Source organism: Typopeltis vanoorti, chromosome 14 (genome assembly GCF_054136105.1).
Source record: "Typopeltis vanoorti isolate ZY-2024b chromosome 14, IOZ_Tvanoo_1.0, whole genome shotgun sequence".
Taxonomy (NCBI): Eukaryota; Metazoa; Arthropoda; class Arachnida; order Uropygi; family Thelyphonidae; genus Typopeltis; species Typopeltis vanoorti.
Window position 1 is genome coordinate 75,655,550 of NC_143562.1, and position 12,110 is coordinate 75,667,659.

Genomic DNA, 12,110 nt, shown 5'->3' on the forward strand with positions numbered 1-12,110 from the left:
AAGTGAGGTGTCCATTGAAACTAAAATCATGTTTGGATACTGTTAAAATAACATGGATACGAAGCATAAATTATTTTATATATTTCATCCATATGATCGTTTGGGTGATTAAAGAAACTCTTGGTTCTATCAGCACTGAAAATTAGTCGGTAAAGATTAATTACAGACTCCAGACATTATTAATCCAACGAACACGTTCAGAAATGCGAACTTTGTCAGCAATGTTTTTATGATGAAATTAAAAACTCGCTTCTCCGTACTAAATGAGCAACTTAAAAATTTAATCATCCTATATAAACAATCTTCAATGTTTCTCGTTATGCGTTGGTTGAATATGAATACAAATGTTTTCTCTTCATAGTGTAATTAATTTCTGACCTTATTTAAATGAAGAGGATATTAAATCCCACATTATTTTAAGTAATTTCTGCCCGGCTTGAATAAATTTCGTTTCAAGGTCTTACGGAACCATCATCATCATGCTGGCACTAAGAAAAGTAACCTTCACAGAAGTATCCTTTCTTTGCTTCCCTTTCCTCCCCCCCCTCCTTTTATTTACATAAAAAAGTAAATATCTTTAAGAAAGTGGGATTTTGAAGTTGTTAATGTTAATTTCTAGCCACAACTAGAAATGAAAATTACAAATAAAAACGATCTCAGAAAATAAGTGTCTAGCTTATTTAAGAGCGAATAAAACTTTTAGACCATCCAATTTCTTTGGTGGTAGAGATTTTTTCTGAGGAGTGTAAACATGTACACACAGAAAACGCAATAATGAAAATACACTCAGAGACAAACAGGCATCCCGCATCCCGTGTGTGCATGGGGTCGGTTGGCCTGTTTGAGGGATGAAAAACCTCAGATAAACTGGGGAGAAAAACTCTGCTGCCCACGTCCAAAAACAGCTAACTTGGTTATGTCGGAGAAAGACCCTTAAGCTCCTCACGTAGGAACTGGAATCAAACTCAGGATACTCCTTTCCCAGGAATATGGTTGCGAAGCGCATAACCACTCGGCTAACCGCGCTGACAATTAAATGACTAAAATTAAAATAAGTAAATGAATAGTAAAATGACTATGACACATTTCAGGTGAAATGATATTGAACAATAACTACACTGTTATAAATAAATATAAATACTTCAACACCTTATGTGCATTCGTAGGTAAGGTGTTGAAGTAGATTGTAATCGGTTTCGTTATGTTAAATCTACATAAGAAACACTTAAGGGTTCTAGTCTAATCCAGTGAAGGAACTAACCTGGTACAGATATTTAGATGCTTATTATCACTCATGTTTTTGTTTTTAAAGGATGAAACATATGATGGTTTCTGGTATAATAATTAATAACTACTGTTTAATTATTTATTAAATTATTAAACAAACAAACAAAAAAAAAACATGAGACATTAGAGGAAATGTTTCCCGAGTTTGGTACAGATAAGTAACGACACTACAACAAGGGCAATTAGGATCATGGAGCAGGAATGAAAAAGGCCCTCCCTCCTCCCGTAATTGACAAAATCAGGCAACCGTCTTTCTGAAAGACGGTCGAATAGTATATTAATATGTATTTTAGCTAATTACATTCAACGTATATTATTATAAGTAATTATGTATTTTTTGCGTATGTAGTAACATGAACATTGTTACTTAATTTCTAGCGTTTGCTCTCTCAGATGACAAGCCCCACTCCTCTGCCCTTGTTACGCTGCTAATAATTAGGGTTCTCTCTCTCTCTCTCTCTCTCTCTCTCTCTCTCTCCTCAAAAAGACTTAGGTTTTTAATTGCATACCTCAGAAACCAGAAAGGAGATTATACAATAATAATAGTTAAGATAATAAACGCCAAATGGAGGTAACGTAACAGTTTGCCATATTATCGTGCCTAGAAATGGTCTCAAGCTGCTGCAATGATGGGGGATGGAAACTGGCCAACAATCGTTCCAGAAATTAGGTATAAAGGAGAAGTCTTTTTTTTTTTTTTTTTACTTCCATCTAAAGAAGAGAAAAGTATCAAAGGGCTACGATAATTCGAAAATATCCAAAGATGGGGTGCTCAACTATTGAAATCTTGTTCCTAGTTTTGCTCTTCATATTTAAAATCAAATACTTCAAGCATTTCATAAGCGCCTCAAACGTTTTGAAAAAATAATGTTTTGATAATTACGGATAAAGAAATTCCATCGTCAGTTAAGCCCCCCCCCACACACACACATTGTTTTCTGAAGGCCTGAAGTGACGAAAAAAGTCCCATGTTTGGTCTCTAGGGCAACGTGTATGTTTCTAGATTGCGCAATCCATAGCCCACCCAACGTAAGATTTACATTTCATGGGTAAAGTTTGCATAAAAAATAAAATAAAATAAAATAAAAAGTCACCGAATAGATTTCATGTGACCTTACATTGTGTTGCATTAGACTTGTGTTTTTATATGACTTATAATTACTATTTCTCCATATTTCATAACTTCAGGATATTTTGAAGGCTAGTATTAACACCAAGTTCTTTTTTTTATATTTTATAGCAACTGAAGGTCGCGTAGTCATTATGTCTCCAGGGCTTCATACTTTTCCCTTCAAGTTAGGACTTCCGTTAGGATTGCCATCCACCTTTCTTGGCAAGCATGGCTGGGTTCAATATTTTTGTAAAGCAGAACTCCGTGAGTTCAGCGGTGTAATCCATAAGAACCAACAAGTGTTTATTATAATGACCCCGATAGACCTCAATCTGGAGCCTTCTCTTTTAATGGTGAGCAAGCAGTTTTGGAATTTCAATGAAAATATATGTCTTGAAGGACTGGTGAACCTTGGGGATTCATCAATTCCTGTCTAGAGTTTAGAGAGCAGATATATTTAATTTTTTTTAATTCACTTTCTATTTCTTTTTATTTTTTATGCTTTGCAGAAATAACGATTGATCTAACAGCTACTTTATCGTATGGATTGTCCGTTCTCTTTTTTTATGATAAAATAAATGGTAAATTAACACTGTACTAGTGTAGTGTGTTCTATCCTCCCAAAATGCGTGATTACTGTCTCAAAGAATTTTTTTCTTTCTTTTAGCAACCATTCCACTGTGAGATCGAAGAAACTTTGGGAGTGCCATGCTTAACTGCTGGTCCAGTCACTTGTCGAATACGACTTGATCGTGGAGGTTACGTTCCAGGAGAAAGCATCTGTATTTACGCTGCCATTGACAACACTAGTAAAGTGACAATACGGAGGACAAGAGCTGTTCTTACTGAGGTAATATTTCAAAACGAATAATGGGTTCTTTCATTGGTGTAGTTAGAGCTTTTGCCGCCAGGGACGGTCCCTGAGTTTGCTGTTCCTCTCAATACACAACAGTAATACTACAAAAAGTGAAAACGACGTACAGGGAAATAAATTAAATTTTACTAAAAAATTAATTTAATTTAGTTTAAGTTAACTGATTAAGAATTGATTAATTCTTAATCAATTTTATTTAGAAAAACTCCTTTCACAACTAGCAACACTTACAGCAATTCTGAGGAAAATTCGCAGTAGTATTACAATATTTGAAAAAGAGTTCTCGAGACTGTATTTTAGAATTAACTGCAAAAGTTCAAAAAGGTTCAAAGTGCCGCCCGGGGCAGATCGTCCCCTCCGTCCCCTTAGCTACGCCTCTGAGTTCTTTCTTAACTCTGTGAAGTTAAGAAATAAACACATACAGTTAAATGAATCCATCATAACGACCACAATTAATAACCACAGTTGTAATAAAGTAAGTTGCATCCATATGCATCGAAGTGAAAAGTATCGTAGATGATAAATTATTTAAAATTATTCATAAAAATAATAAAAATAATAAAGTGGCGGTATACCTATTGTTAACCAGTATTTATCTGTAGGGAATCTGTGTGTGTGGTGGGGAGGAGTGAGTATAGGTGTGTTCTACGGTCAATGTTGCAGAGTTGCAAGGTTAAACACACAGATTTCGTCAGAGAGAAAAACTTGTTTACCAAAGAATGGCAGACTTTTATTGCATTCATTTAACCTTAGTATCTTTCTGGGTCTAATCAGTGGGAGCTAAACTCAGGAAAATATTAAGGTTAAATCAATTTGAAGATAATATATTTTCCACATACAAATAGTAAAATGGTGTATCACTATCGGCTGAAAAAAATAAAAATAATAAAAAAGGGTAGAAAAATTTTTTCTGGTCGGTAACTAGAATTGAATCTACAAGGTGTGTCTTTTGCATACTAACGTCATTGAAATTCATAGAGGATTAGCTATTTATAAATTTTTTTCTTTCTAACTTGACTTAAAGAATATGACTGCATGCCATTTAGAAAGAAGTTTATATTTTCTTGAATGCATAAATTATGTTTTGGAGAAAAATATCAAGCTTGTTTATAGGAAAGGAATTGGTTATGTGGCAACTAGCAAAGTTAAACATACTGGACTGTATTAACGATGAGATGGACTGAAACAGATAACAAAATATCTTTTTGTGCACTATTGTTTTAATATTTAATTTCTTTTGTTTTTAGACTATTCAGTACACTGCCAAAAATAAACTCGTACAAACCGAAACACGAGAACTAGCCTCTCTACAGAAAGGACGAATCTCACCTGGTTCCCAAGATCAGTGGCAAAACGAACTACTCCACATTCCGCCTCTGCCTCCTACCAACCTTCGTGGTTGCCATTTGATCAGGATTCAGTATGATGTCTACGTAAGTACAAGTCCTCAACACCACTTTAAAATAAATATCTGATTGCTCACAAAAACACAGGCAGTTAATATTACTATTCTTAATCATAAAGACGTGTACTTATTAAAAGGATAAAAGAAAAAGAGTCGTATCGTTAATTATTCTTTAAAATGAATAGATATTTAGTTCATAATTTTCAATTTATATTTTAATATTTATATATCCTTTTTATTATAGTTCTATATTTAAGAACTAAAATTTTTAGGTAGCTGTATGTATTGATTTTGTCAGCATGAAGAGATACTCAAAAGGGTAGTATTCTGCGCAGAGTATATTAAATTTACTTGCACACGTTTATAAAATAGTACTACCTTCTGAACTAACCAGAAAGCGTAGAGAAAGAAAGCCAATGTGACAAGAAATCAAGCTGCTAGCAAAGTTATTGATACTGGACTGCGTTAATGGTGACAGAATGAAGAACTACAAAAGAATGAAAGACCACAAAACCAGCTTCGAAGATATAGCATTCTATCATTTATAAGAAGTAAAAGGAAATAATGGATAGAGTCTGTACCGTCGACGTGGTGTAGTATAGAGGCCGCTTAATAAGGGCGTTCGTTCAGTCATATTGCGGTAGGCGCCATATTACGGCAACAAGATATTTTACAGATATACGCCGTTTAGTTTAGTTTATGTGCTTATTACATTTTAATAATAAAAAATTATAGTCATACATAGACTTTTTTTATCAAACCGGGACATTTTTGAGAGTTTGCTCAAAACAGAAAGTAACGCCTTCTATGCTAAGTGCTTATGATTCAAAAGGCTAAATAACGGAGTGGTTAACAAAAAAACAACATTTCGTAGTAATGATTTTTAATTACTCTTAATAGCCTGTGTAGCACAGTAGATGTGGCGTTTGCACTCTACAGCGTTTGACCGCACGACGAAAGGCGTTCGAATCTAGTCGCCGACTAGAGGAACTTTTTCTAAGCCTTTTCTCGACTGGTTCCAGAATTAGTCGATCTCTGGCACAGGCTAGCGGGTTTTTTCTCCCGGAAACTCGGGTTTTTCGTCCCGTAAACTCAAGAAAATCGGCCGTCGAACCCACACTATTTTCAGACATTAAAAAAATATTGTGTTAGGGTTAGGGACCACCAGATGGCGGCACTTACTAGCCACCTTCTTCACTGCGTGCCGATTAATTAGTGATAGCCTTGGGCCAGCTATCTCTGATTGGCTACCAGTGGCGATTGAACTGCCCACTCAGTCTCCAAAAGTTAGATAGGATAAAAAAACGGCCTCGCCTACTCTCTATATGGAAATAAAATGGCGTTAGCTGATTTTTTTCTTAACTGAACATAACTTATTATTTAAAAAAAGTTATTAATATTTATCAGTAGCGTGAACTCTCTTTAAAAACTCTTTGTTATTTTTAATCGCGTCGAAAAATTCACTATAATTTAGTTCACTATTAAGTTTGCAGCGCAATACAGCTTTTACTGTTGATTCAGCTATTCTACCACTTTCTTTAGACCATATGGTAGTCATTATTGAGAATATCCTTTCAACAGGCGAAGATGTGCCTGGCAGGCTGAAAATGTATTCTATAATTTGGACAAGATTGGGCAATGAAATGTTATTTTCTTTGAAATGACTGAATAGTTGTATCCATTTTTCTTCGCAACTTGTATTTTTCACAATGTTATAGTTAGCGGACCAAAAAGCTTTTGCAATCACCACTTCATCAAACAGTTTATCCATGTTTATTGCATTATTCGCAAGCGTTTCCTTAATTTTTTCACCTGAATCTTCAATTCCCGACCAAGTTAATTGATTGTTGTTTATCCAAGTAAAAGATTCTGCTCCACCGAAACTGTTTTCCCAAAGCTCAATGTAAGAAAGACATCGGTCATAAAATTTTGTAAACTCTTGTAGTATTGTATTAATATTAATACTTCCATTATTTTTCAGTATTATAAAAAACTTTTTTGCTTTTTTAGAATACTGGAAATACTTAAAAGAATACTTGCTTCAAGATTTGTTTTTAATTTTCTAAGTTCAATGACAATATCTGTTGCACTCGCTTTTGTACTTTCCATAATCAAGATAGATTTGTTAAACAAGTTGAGCTGCCCGTGCACAAACCACAAATACATTTCACCACAACCATTATCAAAGAACTCTTTTATCATCACCGGACAGTGTTCTTGTGAAATAAAATATGATTTTAGCCCCTCATAGATTTCAAGTATTCTGTCAATAGCTGGAAGCAGCGAAAGAAAACGGGTGTTGCCATGTTGAAGAACCTTTTTTATACTCTACATCTACAAATTCACAGAACGATTTTAGTTGAGTGACTCGAACCGTATAAATCTGGAAATATTTATAAATTTTGACTACTAAAGCTTCTGTTTCACTAGGTAGAACATCAACTGTAGTTTGAAGACAATTGTGAACGATGTGAGCACCGCAACCAATGCCCACAATATTTCTTCCTAGTTCCTTCTTCAATCGATAAATATTGTCTTCTCCTCTCCGTTTAACACCCACAAAATTGGTATTGCAGTTATCTCCACAAAATCCAATAAATTTTTTTTTTGGTTATATTATGAATTTTCATAACTGACATTAAATGGTTTGTCAGTATTTCTGCAGTTTCACCGGGAACTGATTGAAAGTCTCAAAGTTTAACTTTTACTCCACAATCTGGTGCAAAATACCGCACAACACATGGCACAGTTTTAATTTCTTTCCTGTTGGAAGAATCAATTGATATATTCACAAAATTTGTTTTGTTTAAATCTTCACAAAGTTTCTGAAACAACAATGTCTCAATCACATTAACAATGATGGCTTCACATTTTGTTCTACCCCCAGTCTAAACTTTCTTTCAAAAAGCTTTGATATCAATTTAGATGAACAATCGGCAGACTTAAAGCTGAGATTGTGAATAGCAACATGAAATGCAAAAGTTGCTTCTTTAGCAGCTATTAAAAATTCTTTGTCACTTGGATCGGCACCTTTAAAATATGACAATATCTTTGAGGAAGTTCCTGCTGCTGCTAGACAAGCCTTATGTTTCGCACATGTCAAGTGATTTTTTATGTCCGAACGCCCACCTTGAGCCACAGAAAATTCTGAAGAGCACTGTTCACATTTCACTTGTCAATATGACCACAAACGTTTTTCAAAAACGGGTAATTCTTTTTTAATTCATCCGTAAACACACAGTTTCTTTTTTGGCATTTTGGGATTAAATTAATTTAATGAAGTAAAAAAAAATCACAAACAACACGCCGAAAAGAAACAGCGACTCGCAATCTAAACTCAACCAAGATTGCGCATGCTCAACAATGACTTGCGACGCAGCGTACAGGCCAGAGTTAAAGTTGGGCATTGGTGTTGCCTAATCGCCATTTTCCAAGGCTGCACCTCTGGTACTGCGTGTATATTCTGCACTTTTAAATGTTTACCAAATAACCGGAACAAAATGACAAACTGGCCGGGACCATACTTTCAAACCGGGACGTATGGTAAGTCTATACATACCAAAGCTAAACATGTTAGAACACACTTAATAGATCAGTGTTTTTCAAAAACTTAAAGCTTATAAAGTTTTATTATGCGATATCCCAGTAGACCAAACATTTAATTAAAATATGTAATTGTTTTGCATTAATGTTTCTCTTGTAATAAAAACAAAATAGTAATTGGAGATTTTCTTATATTTTTGTCTTATAATCCATCAGCGGCGATATTTAATTGTTTGCCTCAGGGCGCGATCTAATCTGGCGACGATCTTGGAGACAGTGAATGGAAGGCCGGTAACCAATTGAGTAAACAAGTATTAACAACTAGATGTGACAGGAAAACATCTAAGGAAGACGTTGATCAAGATGAAAGGATGGTGGGATAATGAAGAACTTAACTGGAAGAACATTCTAGATGCAGTCGCCAGGTGCATGATAGGGACGAAAAGAAACCTTATAGTGGTAACATTAAACTTCAATGACCTATTAAGCAGTAGAAAAAGAAAAGGAATAGCCCAACAATCCTACCTCTTGACTTCTTGATGCAAGGAGTTTTGAATGCTTTCTGGGATATCATTTCAAGATTGTGAATAGGTGATTGTCACTATTCTGCATGGGCTATTATTCGAAATTTCTATTATCCTTCGCACCGACAGAAATAACATGCACAATTAATTCATTTTCATTTTATTTCCACAGCAATGTTGCCAGCCTGGCTGGGCGATCGGTTAATTATATTCGCTCTCCAACCAATAGGCTACTGTGTGCATGAATGCTTGTGATTGTCTTTAGATAGGAGATGAATTTTATCTCAGTGTGGGGCTACCCCTGCCGCTTATTGGATGCTTCTGAAGTGGGGCTTGAAAAAGTTTCGGGTTTGATCTCTAAAGCAGCATTTCCAAATTATGTAAAAGATAAATAAAATAAATAATAATAATAATAACATTGCATAAATAAATACACAAATCCGCTAACGCCTTTTAATCCTCAAAGGAAGTAGCCCTGATTTAGCCCTATTTAACTTTTGGAGGTTGGGGGACTGCCATTCTCCATCCTTAGCCAATCAGAAATAGCAGGTCCAAAATATCAATGATATTATAATGTTATATAATTAAAAAAAAATTCTGAGCTCATTCTACGGTATTGTAGGTTTACAACCCTTCAGAAGGTCACATAAAAAAATTAAGCCAGAGTTACATAAAATAGAGGGGTCATCCGAAGTCTGAAGAACCTGCGCAAACAGAAACAACTTCTAGACAGTTTATGGGCCATATGCTTACAGTGCATCGAGTATTGAGAAAACTTTGCGTTACTAGCCATTCAAAACGCACCTGCTACAAAGGTCTCATGTTGTCAACGCACAAGATAGAATTTCGTCTTTTTAGGTAGGCCTAAAAATTCGTAACAATTTTTAATTGGTATTAATGCCTACGAATTTAGGTACACGACTAACGAGAGAACAGTCTTCTGCTAGCACAGATGAAGTTCAGTTCTATATCATTGGGAGCAATAGAATCAGTACATATGGTGATTTGCATGGTTGCCTTCATTTTTGGTACGTTACGTTTCGTATAATATAGTTTTACGAGATCTATAAGATCTTTACGAGATCTTCTGTCGAAGTTGTGTGTGGGGCAACTCCAACTATGAGTACTCAGAAAGAGACACTTTTCGAGAGGGGTAGGGGGGTTGAACATCATTTGGAGTTGCCCCACTCATATCGTTTATGGTGTAGTCACTAAGCATTTCCAAGTCGAAGTTGGAAAAGACGAAATGGAAATCCACAGAACGCTGAGAATAAGATCGGGTAGAACTAAAATAGAAAGAGTAGTTGCCTTATCTGATTTCCAAATACAGATTCTCATGCTTTGCCAAAATTAATCTCATGGGGTTTCCACACTGTGCAGAACATTGTAGCTTGCCATAAATTTTCATATACAGCTCACAAGATTTTCTTTACAACAGTGAATATTCATAATCGATATTCATGGGAAATGACAGGTATAACTAGACCATAGTGCTGTATAAATTAATCCTGCAAAGTGACACACGTATTTGGCATCTGATTGAACTTCATGTTTGGTATGGTGGATCCAGGAGAAGGAATTAGGGCTAGACGTTTAGGTTTAAATTACAGAAGACTTTTTTTCCAGTGATTCTCGCATATAAATAAAGTTCAGGAGTAACGCCTGAAACAAAAGGATATTTTGAAATGAAGAAAAGTTGTATATTCCTATAATATAAAACGATAAGCCTTTTTTTGTAAAGTTTTTGTGTCACGTTTTTTGTCAAGTTATTTGAAAAGTTTTGAAACTCAGGGGCTACCCTGAGTGTCGAGTCTTCAAAATTCGAGTCATCAGAATTCAAGAACAACCGGCCTACCAGTCCGGAATTCGGGCGGTTGGGCGGCAGTTGGGGGGAGGGGAGGAATCCCCTTTCGAGTCTTCAAAATTCGAGTCATGAGAATTCAAGGAGAACCGGTCTACCAATCCGGAACTCGGGGGGGGGGGCGTAGGCGTCGGGGGGGTGAAGCCACCCCCTAGTATATATATATAAGATAGGCAACTTTTTTTTTTAAATTTAAGCCTTCACGGTTTAAATCCATTAGTTTCGCCACCGTCAATCGTTCATGATTATTATCGATGATCAGCACATTCATATTAGAAAGCTTTAATGTTTTTCTTTCTTTCTTCCATGAAAAAGAATGAACTGAAGAAATTCACCTTGTAATGCGGAGTACATTTGACAAAGATGCAAGACAAATATAGTTCATCCACCTTTAAAAAATTAAAAGTTTGACTTATTTTTTATACATATTAAAGGTTCCACATTTTTTTTATATAAATGCAGTTATCGTTTTGTTTAATAACTATTAGAAATACTAAGGAATTCATCCAACCAATTACTTTTTTTGATTTAGTGTAATTTCTTCAATTCAGTAAATTTTGAAAAAAAAAAAAAATTCAAAACAATATTGCTTAAAATATTTTGTATACTTGCAGTTTGTTATTGTACCCAGAGGTCCCGATCGGGAGATCAAACTCCAACTCCCAATTATGATAGCAACTTATCCAGTGAAGAATAAAGATGGAACTGTCAAACGACGAAAAGGAACGTACTACCCATCAACATTACCCATGTTCCGACCATGGCTGAAAGGAGAAGTATTAAAATCATGATAACTGCTTGAAGGCATATTTTTGTATTATCCATTCATTTCATTGTTTCTAATCACTTTCTAAAGTCACTAGTTAATTTCCAGCTGTAAAAAATATGCATGAATTGTGCTATGGATAGTGCAAAAATAATCTCAATATGAAAACATCAACAAAAGGAGATCTTGAGATTGGTAGGAAAATGTTTATTATATAAAAAAGTATCTAAATATGTCAATTTCCATTTTATAATGTTCCATAAACGTGTTACCATTGTTTTCAAAAGTCATCTGTTGTGCGGTGTTAGGGGAAACTGTGTATTTGGTCTCACTGCTTGTGAAGTCCCTTATCTCAATATTCACGTTGTGTTTACTGGGAACAGTGTTAAGCTCTGAACAACTTTCTGAACACAGAGAGGAAGCTAGTCCTTCAGCCTTCATTAATAGTTTGTTCAAGCTATCAATAAAATAAGAGAGAAAGAGAGAGAGAGACAGTATGACAGACACATGCCACCATGTCATGTCCTAAACCCCAAAACTCGTCTTCATGTCTCTAATAGCGTAGGTTCAAGATCGATTTTTTGAAATGTGGGGGTTAAAAACTCAACCTTAGAATCGAACTTATAAGAGACTATCTTCGGGCGTCCTAGAAAAAGTTTGTAATTCAAAAATTCAAAACAAGAGGGAGAAAATATCAAGAAATGATAAACAGTTATTTGATTCTTTTTCTACTGTGAAG

The 12,110-nt window shown here is 35.1% G+C and overlaps 1 protein-coding gene across 1 annotated transcript in view; it reads left to right on the forward strand.

Annotated features, from left to right (window-relative positions):
- LOC150099679 (arrestin domain-containing protein 3-like) overlaps positions 1 to 11,684 on the forward strand; it is a 45,140-nt gene extending 33,456 nt beyond the window's left edge. The window contains exons 4-7 of the mRNA XM_090404083.1: positions 2,546 to 2,751; positions 3,066 to 3,248; positions 4,520 to 4,705; positions 11,220 to 11,684. Coding sequence (XP_090260209.1) covers positions 2,546 to 2,751; positions 3,066 to 3,248; positions 4,520 to 4,705; positions 11,220 to 11,396 — 752 coding nt within the window. The 3' untranslated portion in view covers positions 11,397 to 11,684. The remainder of the gene's footprint in view (positions 1 to 2,545; positions 2,752 to 3,065; positions 3,249 to 4,519; positions 4,706 to 11,219) is intronic.
- Positions 11,685 to 12,110: the final 426 nt, after the last annotated feature.